The sequence below is a fragment of the Callorhinus ursinus genome, unplaced genomic scaffold (genome assembly GCF_003265705.2).
Source record: "Callorhinus ursinus isolate GAN/ISIS: 27379988/994484 unplaced genomic scaffold, GSC_fseal_2.0 scaffold32, whole genome shotgun sequence".
Classification (NCBI taxonomy): Eukaryota; Metazoa; Chordata; class Mammalia; order Carnivora; family Otariidae; genus Callorhinus; species Callorhinus ursinus.
The window spans coordinates 7,966,676-7,982,314 of record NW_027397094.1 but is presented as its reverse complement, the minus strand read 5'-3'; the positions used below and the strand labels follow the sequence as shown (position 1 = coordinate 7,982,314).

Sequence of the window (15,639 nt, the reverse complement as noted above, 5' to 3'; positions counted from 1 at the left end):
GTGATGGGTATTAAGGAGGGCACGTTCTGCGTGGAGCACTGGGTGTTATGCACAAACAATGAATCATGGAACAGTACATCAAAAACTAATGATGTAATGTATGGTGATTAACATAACAACAAAAAATTAAAAAAAAAAGAGTTTAGGAAGATCAATGTAATCTCTTCTCACCGTTGAAGAAGACTCAAAGGACCACTGATGAATCAGGAGTGCCATGGTGCCTATGTGTCTATATCAAAAATTATTTTTTTAAAGATTTTATTTATTTATGTGTGTGTGAGAGAGAGGGAGAGGGAGAACAGGGTGGAGGAGCCGAGGAGCCCAACACGGGACTCGATCCCAGGACCCTGGGATCGTTACCTGACTGAAGGCAGACGCTTCACTGACCGAGCCACCCAGGCGCCCTGATACCAGAAACTCTTAACTGAAAATTCACAACTAAGAGAAATGACAGTCAGAATCCCTAGTGGATGAGGAGGTGCTAAATTAGGAGTTCATTATTTTTCATCACCTTTTTGAGGAACAAGGCACAGCAGAGGTAAAGGGAAATCCTTAGACCAAACCAGATGCATCACTTCCACGTAACATGAAGATTTTGCTTTCACAAGGGCAGGGAATTCTGGGTTTCTTTTTTTCTTACTGATGTATCCCTAGCAGCCAGAATAGTGTCCAGCTCATGATGTGTGTTCAGTAAATATTTGCGGAATAAACGAAAAGTCCTTCCTTGATGGACCATGATGGGCTATAAATACTATTTAAGATCAACTAATACGTGATACCTTATAATAATTGGTGTCCTCTCGCTTACAGATCATGCATGCTCTCGTCTTGTGGCCTACAGGGGACATGGGGATGGTAAAATAACTCATTTCTTGAATGAGGAAATTATGGGTTTAAAGAGGCTACAGAAATTGTAAGTTGCCTATAGTAGCTATTCTTTATAAATAGAATAAAGTCACAAATGTTTGGAGTTGAAGACAGCTTAGAGAAATCTTCCATTTGGAGAGAAGAGAGATTTCTGCCCCTACGTCTTCCATTTGTAATGAGGAACTGAGGCCCACAGGGGATACGTGAATTACGAATTGCCACGTGGTTCATGACAGAAGGGAACTCCAACATTCCGGTGACTCGATAATGTGGACAGTGCAGTGGTCTTTCGCTTAACCACGCTTATGACCCCACAGGAACGTGGGCAAAGAAAACACCAGCAGAAGGCAACACAGAAATATTAGCAACTGGTGACCTAGAGTTCAGAAATTAAAGTTTTTGGAGAATGTGTGCTATCAGTGATACCCAACAGCTTCCGATTTCGTATTTATTGTTAGCTCTCTAGAAACCAGTGGTTTCCACATGTAGGCTGAGTGTTGCCAACTGTCCACTTCTCAGATGTTCTCAGGTTAAAAATCCCCAAGTGAACGAGGGAGTCAATCATCATGTGACTTTTAATTAAGCTAAAAGTATGGGTTTCAGGTAGCTGCTTTCACTCAACACTTTGGAAGCTCTTTTATACATAGCACTATTACACAGCTAAATAAATTGCCTCTTTTTTTAATAGATTCTATTTATTTGAGAGAAAGAGAGAATGTGAACGAGTCAGGGGGGGAAGCAGAGGGAGAAGCAGACTCCCCGCTGAGCAGGGAGCCCGATGTGGGGCTCGATCCTGGGACCCTGGGATCATGACCTGAGCTGAAGTCAGATGCTTAGCCGACGGAGCCACCCAGGCGCCCCAGTAAATTGCCTTTTTAAAAAATACTAACTATTGGCGCCTGGGTGGCTCCATCGGTTAAGTGGCCGAGTCTTGATTTCAGCTCAGGTCATGATCTCAGGATCCTAGGATCAAGCCCCATGTCATGTTCCAAGCTCAGTGGGGAGTCTGCTTGAGATTCTCTCTCCCTCTCTCCCTGCCCCCTCCCACTCTCTCTCTTTCTCAAATCAATAAATAAGTCTTTAAAAAAATACTAACTACAATGTGAAACTGCTACTTTCTATATCCCTGAATCAGATCCTTCCTATAGCTGCCAACTTACCGCCCCGTCCCAACCCATCAAGTCAAATTTTAAAACCGTTAATGGTCTGTTCCAGGCGCTGGTCTGTTCCAGGCGCTGTGGATGGAGCTGCAATATGGTTCCTGCTCTCACAAAGCTGACATTCCTGTGGGGGGAGGACAGCATAAAACAGGACATTTTCTTGGTGAAGAGTGCCAAACACAGGCACATGCATGTCACTACACGGGGCTATTTGAGAGACTTGTTTCACATCCCTGAGGCTCGCTCCATGCCTGAGCCTCAGAGATGGTGTGGGGATGCCTTTGAATACATTACCTGGTAACCTAAAAACGTGGGACATTTAATGCTTGTGAAGATTGCAAAACTGGTCTGAATATGAAAATATTCCTGAAGTCCAAACCATTTCACTAACACAGCACGTAAATATTTTCCCATTTCGAAGACCTCCCAAACAAAAGACTTACGTTATAAATTTGTTATAAAGGACAAAGGCATTTTCCAAATTTCCTTCTTCCAAATACACCGACGCCATTCTCTCCATCTCTACCCCAGATCTAAAGTAGCGGCGTGGGGTGATGTCTTCAGTGACGGTAATATTACACCCAAGCTTGCTGAGGGCACGGACTCGCTCTTCTGGGCTGAGGGAGACGTCCGTATGGTCAGGCATAGCAGCCAACTTTTTCTGCAAAGCAAAAATTGAATCCCTGAGTAGAAATAAGAAATGAACAGGACTGAAATTACAGGTGTGTTTCTGCACTAAATACTCGACACCAGTCCCTAAGGAAAGCGTTTCCTAAGAGTTAATGATACCATAGAAGTGCAATCTTTGTGCAGAAACACATGGGCCAGACACCAAGAAGACATGCATCTCTAGGATAACCACACCTTCGTGTTGGGGGCAAATCTCCTTTAGGGTTCAGGGTACAATTATGTGGCAGTTCCTGGGTATGCAAATGCTTTAGGTCATTTTAGGTAAAGTATCATTGACCCTTATGTCCTCATGGATACTTCCATTCCGGCTCATGTGAAGCAGTCCAGCAGGTGGACTCTTGTCTGGGGAGGGCTCACGTCATGCTCCTCTGAAGGGTCTCCAAGAGATGGTCTGCATTCAAAAGTTACTCTAAGGATTCAATTCTCTTCCACAATGTATCCAGTTTAATAAGATGCTTTTAGGACCTGTTTCTTCACCAAGTGAATGAAACCTCACCAATAAGTCCTTTTCAAGGATACCCCCTATTTCTTCTTAACATAAAAAAAACTCTTAGATCTGCACATAATAATGATAGTACATTAACAGGCATGGTTAATTAGTCCCTGACTGAGAAAATAATGAAAATCATTACTAAGAAAAAGTCAGTGATATTAAGACATACATTTGTACTTTATTCATAAAAATAGTATCCGTACACATTTGGGAAAACACAGAACGTATGCATTCAGGATAATTATTCAATGATTCAATGAAAAGCTCAGCGCTTCAGAAAGGCAAAAAAGTCAACAAATTTTTTTCTGTTAAAGGCCGTATAGCAAACCTTCTGGACTTTGCAGGCCCTGAGTCCCCTCACAACTACTTAGCTCTGCCGATGCGTAAGCAGCCACACACAACATGTAAGCAAATGATCCTGGCTCTATTTTCAAAAATGTTTTCAAAATAAGCAGGTGACTTTGGCGCTCAGACCAGTCTGCTGACCCCAGCAGTATCAGCATCAACTGGGAGTTTCTTAAAAGTACAAATTCCCGGGGCACCTGGGTGGCTCAGTCGGTTAAGCATCTGCCTCTGGCTCAGGTCATGGTCCCAGGGTCCTGGGATAGAGCCCTGTGTCTGGCTCCCTGCTCAGCGGGGAGCCTGTTTCTCCCTCTGCCCCTCCCCCTGTTCCTGCTTTCTCTCTCTCTCTCTCAAATAAATAAATAAAATCTTAAAAAAACAATGTTTAAAAAAAAAAGTACAAATTCTCAACAGGCCTCCCCTGGCATCTACAGACTGGAGGCGGGCTTGAAGAACCCATGTTTCAACTGGTGTTCCCAGAGGCACTGATGCATGCTGCAGTTTGAGAAACGCTGCTTTAAACCCCTCTAGCAACCTTTGATCCACAGGAATGGAATTAGCCCAGAGCAAATTTAGCTCCCCGAGTCTGCCTCTGTCAGTCAAGGGCAGCGCATTTGATTAAAAGGTCTGTATAAAGTTAAAAAAGAAATCCAGGTGGAATGGTTTTTGTCTGGCCATGAATGACGGATCCAAGCTGTCAGGGCAGGCTGCAATGAATCTTCCGATGCCCTGGGGTCCACTGTGGTGGCAATTTTGTAACAGAGAGAACCCTAGAGACCTGGAACGATTCTTCTTTCTTTTTTTTTTTTTTTAAAGATTTTATTTATTTATTTGAGAGAGTGAGCACGAGCAGGAGGGAACAGCAGAGGGAGAGGGAGAAGCAGGCTCCCCACTGAGCAGGGAGCCTGATGCGGGGCTCGATCCCAGGACCCTGAGATCATGACTTGAGCCGAAGGCAGACGCTTAACCCACTGAGCCACCCAGGTGCCCTGATTCTTGTTTCTAAAGGTGAAATTTATAACCAACCAGAGAGGCATAAACCTGTTCTCCTCCCCATTTCCTTCTCCCAAGAGGAAGCTCTCAGGGCCTGGGCTTCCTGGTGCTGAAGTCTCCAGCGATCCTTCCCGCAACTGGGTGGCCAGTTCAATTTAGAGTGGAAGGGATAAAGAGACTTACCAGTCTCCCAGAGTCTGTCTCCAGGGCCAAGTGATAAAGAATAAAGCATGCCCTGGATTTTTGACCTTGGCATCTTCAGTCAATTCCCCTTGGTCCAGAATTCTGAGAACGGAGAGGTGTGCCTGAACATAACCCCCAGCCCTGCTTCAGTGACCTCACCTTACATGAAGGCACACTTCCTTCTAGCCAAACCCTGTCACGCTGCTCCTCTCCTTTTCGAAAAGACTTCCTAATTTCTGAGAAGCTGCTGGAGGCCTCCCCTCCTCCGAAGCAGGAATCGAAGCTTGTTGACGTCTGAGCCTCAGACCTGAGTGTGTGCCATCTTGTCCAAGGGAGAAGCCCGGGACATGGCAGCCACAGCCCGCCCTTCCCTCACCCAGAGCGCCCAGCAGCCCTCAAGGAAAATGCTGCTATTCGACCACAGGTGAAGGCGTCAATGACATCAGAAAATGACTGGGGAAAAAAACTATGGAAATCAGCACATTTTTCCAAAGAGGGCTTCCAGTCTCCTGAATGTGCAAAAGTAATTTGCCCACTTTTTATTACTGTACAGTCTGCACTGAATTATAATTATTTGTGTGCAGTGTCCATCCATCCCTGTTCCCTAGGATGTAGCATATTCTTTGCAGCACAGATGATAATCAAAACATGTACCAAATAAAAGAGGAAGAGAGAAACAGGTGCAATGTGATTGTAACTGGATTATCTTTTTACCAGGAAGTAAAAGTAAGATTTGTTTTCGCTCTCCTGAATGGTCCTATCCTTCCCAAATTCAAAAGTGATTTCAGAAGTAAATGGGGAAAGAGCCTCATGTCTTCATAGATCTATAATGTTGGGTTTGCGATACCTTACGAAATACAAAATCTCCAGATGAAAAAGCCTTAGTGTTCATTTCACAGTGACATGTCCACTAACATTTTAATCATTGCTACCTAATGTTCTAGAAAACACCTAAGATGTGCCAAAAGGATGATCCCTTCCTCTGCAGGTGGGAAAGGGGGCTGCCTTTATTCCCCCACAGTGCCCCGACAGCATGAGGTCGGAAAGTGAAGAAGTTCCCACAGTTCTCTGCACTGTTCAGAGCACCTGAGCATCTGTGAAGGACATTCCTGGCAAGGAGGGCGTGGGTCACAACCTATTTCAGAGCAAGGACCAGGCCCTCTATTTCTTTGTTTTCTGTTTTTTTTTAAGATTTATTTATTTATTTATTTGACAAAGGCAGAGAGAGAGAGCACAAAGCAAGGGGAGCGGCAGAGGGAGAAGCAGGCTGCCCGCTGAGCAGGGAGCCCGATGCAGGGCTCGATCCCAGGACCCTGGGATCACGACCTGAGCCGAAGGTAGCAGCTCAACCGACTGAGCCACCCAGGCGCCCCCTCCATTTCCTTGTGATCTGGGGCTAAAGCTTTGCGAGTGCAGGTATTCAGTATACTGCTGGTCATCAGGAGAAGGCTAACAGTTGTGAGAGCTTCCCTTGATCAAGACCCCATGATCGGCTGGGAACATTAAAAATATTGTTCCCAACTGTCGTAATGTGCAAAGTACAAAAATGGGGCCGTGTTGGTTATATAATGTGCCTACATTCTCACCCAGAGAATGATCTGGGACTCACAATATGTCCCTGAGATCCCAGGCCTCCTGTTATTTCGTCTCGGGCATGTTGTTCCTTCTGAGATGTAGCTAGAGAAGGCACGGACCGCGTTGGGCTCTACAGGGCAAAGTGAGAAGAACAAGAGTTTCAAGCGTGTGGAACTTTACGCTGGCTCCCAAAGTAACATCTGCGTGTCGTATATAGAACGTCTCCCTCGGTCATTACCACACAAGGGAAGCTTCCAGTTTTTATCCATGAAGAAGCTGAAGCACAAAGAGGTTGAAGTCCCTGCTTACAAAGTCAATTCTGAAGTTCCTCTCCCCCACACTCCTGGAATCTAACCAGAGAGATTAAAATTTCACACTTTTGTGGACAAAAAGAATTACTTTTAGCTCTAGTGAAGATGGCTTTATTAGTCACTTCCTCAAAGGAGAGGACCCCACAGATGGATGAGGAGCGACAAGTGCTCAACTTCGTGAAGTAACGGTGACTCATTTCACATGTGCTATGTTTCTGTTCTTCTTTCTGGGTTTTCAGGCCATATGTAAGGTATCGGTTGGTGCTACCTACCAGAGAATTCACAGTAAATGGCTGATCCATGTTGTCCTTTCCACAGAGCGAAGGTGTTCACTGTTTCTTCTCAATCACTTCATCTGTTTCAAAGACAAAACACAGAGCTACAATTATTTATCTTTTTTTTTTTTTTTTTTTAGAATGCGAGTCTCAAATCTCAAACCCCAGGGTTATTTCTGGCTCAGAATATAAACACATCGAAATGACTTATATAACCTGAGTTTTTAGAGAGACTTTGGAAATCTCTTCCTGAAAATACACAACGGCAGGTGGTTAAAAGCAGACCTTAAGAGCAGACCTTTTAAAGCAGGGGTGTGACGAGAAATACACTATTGCTTAGCACCCAGTGTGTCTTCTGGGGGTTTTCTTACTCAGAACTCCATGCAAGGTTATAAAGCGGGTTTACTTTGTTCAAAGGGAGACAGATCCTAACGGTGAAGAGCTTGGACACTGGGGCCATGGACTCCGACACCTGGAGTCCGTCTGGGCCTAGGCTGAGCTTTACTAGCTGTGGAAGGCAGAATTATAAGACCAGGCCCTCCGTTTCTTTGTTTTCTGTTTTTTGTTTTTTTTTTTTAAGATTTATTTATTTATTTAATAATACTGACTCCTTCCCCTTGGTATCCAGGGGTTTGGGTAAACCGCCCCCCCTCCCCCACTTTGAGTGTGGAGGAGACTTGTAACTGACTTCTAGACTACAGAACACAGCAAAGGTGATGGAATACTACTCCCATGTTTACGTTATGTCACACAGCAGGGATGAAGAGATGTCGTAAACAGATTAAGCCGTCTAACCAGCGGGAGATGATCCTGGGTGGGCCTGGCCTAATCAGGGGAGGCCTTTCAAAGACAGACAGTCTCCGGATGGCCTTGAAGACTCAGCTGCTATAAATACCACAGCTACAGGGAAATGAATTCTGCCAGTAATCATGTGAGATTGGAAGAGCACCCCAAGCCTCAGATGAGACCGTTACCCTGGTCAGCACGTCCATTGCTGCCTTGTGAGATCTTGAGCAGAGCACCCGGATACGCTGGGCCCAGGCTCCAGACCCACCAAACTCGGAGATAATAAATGTATGGTAGCTCAAGCCACGAAGCTTGTGGTGATTTGTAAAGCAGCACAAGAAAACAAATATGCCAGCTGTGAGACTTTACGTAAGTGATATGGCCTTTTTACGTGCAAGGGACAGTGGGGGAAATAACATGACCTATGTCATATCTTTGTGATAAGGATGAAATCAGGGAGCATATGAAGTGCTTGGAATAGTTCCTAGCACAGTCAAGATTATAGACGTGTCAGCTATTATTAAAATCTTTATTTTGCAGTTTTAGAAACTGAGGCTCAGGGTTACGTGAATGTGCCCAAGTTCAAATAGTCATTCATGAATATTAATTAGTCTCCTCTCTTATGCTACTTCAGGTCAGGCTCTGCATTCACCACTTCTCACTTCTTCTAAATTCATTTTGGCCTTTTACTGCACTAAATCATTTATGTGATGCTGGGCACATCTTCTCTCTAGTTCCTCATTTATGACAAGAGGGGCTTAACCTACATTCATTCATTCAGATCACAGCATTCTGTGATTCTAGAAATCCCACATGTAGATCATTCAACCCTTCTTTTTTTTTTCTCTGGCCTGAATCCATGCCGGAGAAACCCTCCAAGGAAAGTCACGTGGCATGTGCTTCACCCTCTCTAGTGATGCCTGGAATAAACAGGGAGATCTAAGCTTGCAGGCTGCAGAAATGGCTGGGAAAGAAATGACCTGGGGAGTGCCACAGTCACAGTGTAGCTTAAAACCCTAATTAATTCTGGTGTTCTGGTGTCACAGAGTGTAGGCAACCTCATTTGGGGAATTGCCAGTCCTCAGTAAGAAGAAATAAACCAGAGAAAGAAAGGAAAGAAAAGAAAAGAAAGAAAAGAAGGCAGGCAGGGAGAGAGGAAAGGAAAGAAGGAAGAGAAAGAAACAAAGACATTAAAACAGTTAAGGAGACAGAACAAAAAGGCTTATGGCGAATTTGGGGCTGGGTGGGGGGAAGGGGACAACGGAACGCTAGTTAGTCATTGACTAGGGCCTTGTGAAAGCCTAGAGTTATTTTTGGGGGGTTACTCAGATCCTTAAGTGGAGAACAAATAATTTTTAAAATTAAAAACATTATAACAGCGGTTCTTAAATTTTACTGTATCTAAAAGTTATGCAAGCCTGAGGCTTATTTAAAATGCAGATTCCTAGAATCTGAATCCATCAGTTGTCAGCCCACCAATGGGCACTGATGGTTAGGATGTGGCCCAGGTAAATCCGATACGCGAGGTTTCCAAACAATACTTGCAGAGATGCTGTCTTTGGGAATGCATCAAGCAGGGTTCTTAGTTGCAAGCGAAGGCACTGACTCTTGAATTCACAGGATAGTGGAAAGATCACAGATTTCCAGGAGGGCCAGGGAAATGGGGCTTGGAGGCTACATATCCAGAAACACCTCCCCCCCAAATCACTCAGCAGCACTGGTCTGATAGGGAAGGGGGCCCCCAGCTTCCAGCACCACCACCAGCAGCCATATCTTGGCTTGATGTCACCAGTTTCTAGTTCAAAGTATGGGATGAGGGTGCGTGGCTGGCAGAGCCTAGGTCACATGCCCACAGCCCGGCACCGGAAAAATGCAAACCCCCGGCACTTGACACTTCCACAGGAGGCAGTGGGATGTGCCCAGTGAGAAAAGGTACTGGTGGCCAGGCCTGGGTGGCCAAAAACAATGATAAGCACGCACAAGACTCAAACAAACTTCTCTGTAGTGAGCTTCTGGATGTACAAAATGCGTAATTCAATATATCTTGAACACCAGATTTTATTAATTTGCCATAGATGCAAACCCATCACTATTAACGCCCACACATAAATTTATTTATAATTCAGAAATAGAAACCAACTCCTCTCAAATCTAAGATGAAAGAAGTTTATAGATTGGTCGGTCGACTTATTTCTTTGGACCATTAACTACTCAATGGCAGTCGTCCTGTCTTAATTTGTTTTTTAACCTCTAACCTTAGCATGAATCAGTTTCAACACCAACTATTACCCAAGTCAACATAACCAGTTATGTTCTCTTGACCAGTAGCTATCCAAGTGTGGTACAGGATCCCCAAGACCCTTTTAAGGGTTGTGCAAGGTCAATATTATTTTCATAATATCACTCAAACGTTATTTGCTCCTTTACTATCAGTGTGTCACAATTCTGCAGTGGAGACTTCTAGAGGGCCCAAGTTAATGGAATGCTTATTTGCATATTCCTGTCAATGTCCATTTCAGTTTTCAATATGGTAAATATAAATCCATATAGTCCACATAAGCAAAGCTTTTTAGTATCCTTAGTAATTTTTAAGAGTGAAAAGGGCTCCCAAGACCAAGACATTTGAAAAACACTGCTCTAGACCAACTACGAACATAAAACAAAACAAAATCTCGCCGCGTGACTTCAATCTAAACACAAATAGTATGGTCCAGAAGAATCTAAAAGAGAAAAAATACATGTTGAGTATCACCTTCCATTGGCACTACTAGGGTCCGCTAAAATAATTTAAAAAACCGAGGGCAGATGCTCCTGGGTGGCTCAGTCAGTTAACTGTCTGACTGTTGATTTCGGCTCAGCTGGTGATCTCAGGGTCCTGAGATTGTGCCCCACGTCAGGCTCCAGGCTCAGTGGGGAGTCCGCTGTAGATTCTCTCTCCCTCTCCCTCTGCCCCGCCCCCCTTCTCTCTCTCTAAAGAAAAAAAAAGAATAAATCTTAAAAACAAAACAAAACCAAAAAATCTGAGGGCACTGTAAGAGGTGCCTGACCTCACAGAACCTGAGATCCAGAAGAGCAAATGCCACACACTGCTTGATATCTGTGATATCCACTCTCTTTTTCTAGTAGAAAAATACAATTTTTTTTGCTGATCTATAGCCCAAGTAAAAACCTACATTTTCCAGCCTGTCCTGGCCTTGGACGTGGCCGTGTGCCCAAGCCCTGCCAGTGGGGTGTGAACAGGAGTACTGGGATCAAAGTCTGGATCGTGCCCTCTAGAGAAAGGAACCCGGTCTCCTCCACCCACCCCGGCCCTTCCTGCCGGCTGGAATGTGGCCGAGCAGGTGCAGGGAGCTGGTCAGGAGCCCGAGGTAGAGCAAAGCAAGAAGAGAAAGGAAGCACTCCAGTTTGCTTACGCTCACAGACCGTGAGAGAGACAAACGTCTATCTTGGGCAATACTGTGTCTTGTTTAGGCAGCTGGACCTGCGTCCTGACAAATGCAGTGGTTTAACCTAGAAAGGATGACGCAGCATGGCCCAAGGGAGACCGTGGCCCATACTGATAATCTTCCATCACGCCCCCCACGCCCCAGCGCTCGGCTGTGCTGCGTCCACGTCTTTGCTCCGGGGACAGGCAGTAGCAGAAACATCTTCCTCCCTCCTTGTGACCTCACAATTCACCCAAATCCTGCCCAGCCTGGGAGATCCCACAGGCCCAGCCAGAAGTTTCGGACTTCTTCAGATATTATTAAGCTACAGCCCCAAAGGCAACATTTGAATGTTATAAACGTTTAATTTGGTTGTTATAGTAAATTAAAAAAATTCTAAGTTAGTTATCAATATTTAAAAATCGGGAGATTTCATATAAAAATTCAGGTTTTAGCTTCTCCTAAAAAAGAAAAAAAAAAAAAGATCAGAGGATCTGGCACCACTGGGCCCAGGACTTGGGACATTTGTTTGTTTTTATCTTCTATCCTGAGTTTAGAACAGTGCCCGCTACTCGAACGTATTTGTTGTGTGAATGAGGAAACAGTTTCCTTAAAGTCTACAGTACCCTCCCCATCACATTCCCAGGCGCTTGGTAAGTGTTTGGCTCTAAATCTGTGCTAAAATATGTCCACCAAATGCACCAGCCTTCAAGAACTTACGGATAGCTCATTTAATTCTCTTAACACATGTCTGTTCATTAATTCAGTCACATATTCATTCAACAAACAGCAACTGAACATCTAGGATATACCGGGCATTGTTCCAAGCATGCGGGACATGAACAGAACTGGCAAAGGCTCCTGCCCTTTGTGGAGTTTACATTCTAGCCGGAAGAGACAGATCAACAACAAACCTTTTAAATAAATTGTATCGTAAGTTAGAAGAAAAAGAGCCAAGGGAGTGAGGGGCCTTGTGGAGGGGATGGGCTAGGCAGCAGATGCCAGTATGAAACAGAATTTTCAAGGTAGGTCTTACCCGAAGCCAAAAACGAAGCAAGGGCTTGAAGGAGATGAGGGAGAGGAGAGAGATGGTGCAAAGGCCCTGGGGCAGAAGCACCACGTGCTTGAGAGAGAGCAAGGCAGCTGGCTGGAGGAGGCCGGCCAACCCAACATTGGCCGCACCATGTTCTGGAGCTCCTCACTCAACAGCAAGCATTGTGGGAAGCAGGCCAACGATGACTTCAGGTGTTAAAGATAAGATAAACACTGGAATTTGGAGGATCAGAAATAAATAGCAGAGGATGCCAAAGGCGGACGGGAAGTACTCAGCATCTTGCACCAGTAACACCTAAGTTCCCTTGGAAGCGGAGGCTCGAGGGGCACACAGAACAAAGGCAGCCTCTGCGGCCGGCCTGGCTGGGAGTCCTGGCTGCATTGTCCCCTTGCCGCTCGTCCTTCCTGGACCCTCCCAGGCTCCCCTCCCTCCTGCACAACTGGGCTCATCACTTCGGAGTGGCCCACAGCCAATTGCAAACATTCACCAGGAACACCGGCTTCAATCTCAACTTGCTCCCTAGCCTCCCTCCACCCCCGGGAAGCCCACATTTCTGTGACTTCATAAATTTGAACCATGGCCCACAGATACATTTAACCTGTAGCACACCTCTGGAGAGTTCTTTTTGCTTTAAAGCCCCCTGTCTTCTTGCCTGGACCTCCAGCCCCTTTTCCTCCCTGTAGCTTCCACAGACACACCATTTTCCTCTTTCAATGACTTTTTATTTTTTTATTTTTTTTAAAGATTTTATTTTTTTATTTGAGAGAGAGAGAATGAGAGATAGAGAGTACGAGAGGGAAGAGGGTCAGATGGAGAAGCAGACCAGGGAGCCCGATGCGGGACTCGATCCCGGGACTCCAGGATCATGACCTGAGCCGAAGGCAGTCGCTTAACCAACTGAGCCACCCAGGCGCCCTCAAGGACTTTTTAAAGAGGAAGAGGGGCAGTGTCTGCCTTCCATGAATCCTGGCCCTCAAGGGCTTGGGGCACTGGTCAAAACCATATATATTCACACTGAACACATGCAGGCCAACTGCTGTCCAGCTAAGGGGTACCTCCTGCAAGCAACGGAACAATTCCCAACCATGCCCAGGGCAGATGGGACAGAAAGCAGGTCTCACTCATGAGTGGCCCGGGAGAGGGCAGGAACCCTCTCCTAGCTGACGCCTCAAAGCTCTGAGTTTGTGAGCGTTTATTCTCCCTCTGTCCCCACAGATTTACAGCCCAGTAGCAGAATTCCTTTTGAATTTGGGGTCCCAACTGGCTGTCTCCAAATCTCAACTGCTCCTCCCCCACAAAAGCTCTATGAGGGCTGCTTTTGCATTAAAAACCAGCCGCTGCAGCACCTGGGTGGCTCAGTCAGTTAAGCGTCTGCCTTCGGCTCAGGTCATGATCCCGGAATCCCAGGATCGAGTCCCACATCGGGCTCCCTGCTCACGGGGAGTTTGCCTCTCTCTCTGCCCTTCACCCCGCTTGTGCTCTCTCTCTCTCCCTCAAATAAATAAATAAAATCCTTAAAAACAAACAAATAAAGAAAGAAAGAAAAAGAAAAACCAGCCGCAGATAATGCCAAGAATGAAGAAGAAAATATCTCGCCTAGCACACTGTTTATCTCATGACTTTTTACTTTAAGTCCCTTAACTTTCGTGTGTGAGTGTGCGCGCGCGCGCGTGCGCGCCCGCTTTTTTTGTGGCTAAGCTCAGAATTCTGACCCACTTCCATGCACACAACCGTATTTTCCAGAATACAGGGGCATCCAGCGGGCAGTGAGCAGTCTCCTCCGAGAGCCAGCACATAGAAGAGGCAGCGAGGCGAGCTCCTGGGCATGGCATCTGCTCGCTGGCACTCCCTCGGACCAGAATGTTGGGGTGAACTGGAAAAGCAGGAGCACGCTGCCGGCCGGTGACACACGCTGGGAGCACCTCATGCCACCTCCCGGGCTCTCATTTCTAACTGGCCGACCAGCAGCCTTTCCTGTCCCCACGGGGTTAGAGTTCATGTTTTTCAGGAGCGACACGGGGCAATTTACTATGGTGGAGATAAATAAAGGAAGTGATCATCAGCTGGTCTGTGAGCTACACTGTCATCATCTGATTTAGAGAAAAGGAGGTAAAGGGTCATTCTCATGCCTTAAAGGACAGGAGCAGAGAGGAGCATGTCCCAAGTCACTCTCTTGCAGGTTGGGACCGACTTTAGGAACGAAATAACCCAGGCCCACACGTGCTGTTCACTTCAAAAGATTTAAAAATTCAGACATTAAAACCAAAGATTACTTTCTCTTATTCTCCTCTGTAAATATCTGCAAATCAGAAATACGCTGATACGAATAAATATGCCTTCACAAATAAGATAACACCTTATTTGTACTAAAACATTGAGAAGATAAATATGAAACTGGATAAGAATATTAGAAATAGCTTTATTGCATTTTCCCCCTATACTTGTAAGTACCATATGGGAGTACCTACCAGATGTCAGGTGCTCGTCTCTTATCCCTAGAGGGATAGTCCAGGTTAAACATACCACAGTAGTGTGCTTTAGATTTGATCAATCAGCAAGAATGCAGTTGCTACAAGAAAGGTTATTAAATAAATTACCGCTCTGATGCATGTTTTAAATTACTTCAAGGTAAGTCTAGGCTACATTTAAAGCTATCAAGTCTCATTTTGGCCATAAAGTAATTATTTCTCGTAGCATAATAGCATTTTTGTCCTGACACCAGAATGAAATGGTTGGGGACCTTTAGCACCAACGGCTCAGGCTTTGGGGCCATATACACCTGTAGGAGAACCCAGCTTCCACCCTTTATGAGTTGGGAGTGCCACGACATCTTTTTTTTTTTTTTTTAAGATTTTATTTGTTTATTTGAGAGGGAGCACAAGCAGGTGGGGAGAGGGAGAGGGAGAAGCAGACTCCCCGATGAGCAGGGAGCCTGGCTCGGGACTCGATCCCAGGGCCCTGGGCTCATGACCTGAGCTGAAGGCAGATGCTTAACCGACTGAGCCCCTCAGGCGCCCCTATGACATCTTATATAACCTTTTCTGTGTACTTAATCTTCCTCTCTTAAACGGGGGGAAAGAACAACTTTCCAGAAGAACCCGACTGAGCTTAAATATATGAGAGAGACATATGTAAGGTAAAACATAAAGTAATAAATAGAAGTTCTATTACAGTTCCTGGCACGCAGTAGAAAAATCAAAGAAAACCAACCCCTTCCCACATGAGGTGATTAGGGAAGTGAGGTTAATTGCCTCCGTCTCCCAGTGTTGATTTCTGGTACAGAGATCAGAGATGACTGATGTGGAGGGACTTGTTTCACGGCAATTAGTTTTTGACAGACACTTTCAGTTAATCCACCCAGCAACCACTTGCCCCCATGCCTGCCATGTCTTCCTTACCAGCAGGCACTAACCTCACCAGAGACCTTCCCGTTCCCAGTGTCCCTTGCACTCAGGACTAGTTGGCTAGTTGGTACGTGACCAAAT

The 15,639-nt window shown here is 45.5% G+C and overlaps 1 protein-coding gene across 9 annotated transcripts in view; it reads right to left on the bottom strand.

Moving 5' to 3' along the window:
• Positions 1-15,639, bottom strand: part of STAMBPL1 (STAM binding protein like 1) — a 49,267-nt gene that overhangs the window by 18,676 nt on the left and 14,952 nt on the right. For all 9 annotated transcript variants that reach the window (XR_012374289.1, XR_012374290.1, XR_003204237.2 and 6 more), the window contains exons 2-3: positions 6,887-6,969; positions 2,471-2,688 (exon numbers count right to left, since the gene is read on the bottom strand). Coding sequence is in view for 6 of the 9 variants with exons in the window: in XM_073878954.1 (XP_073735055.1) it covers positions 2,471-2,688; positions 6,887-6,916 (248 nt within the window). In the remaining 3 variants the exon portion in view is untranslated. The remainder of the gene's footprint in view (positions 1-2,470; positions 2,689-6,886; positions 6,970-15,639) is intronic.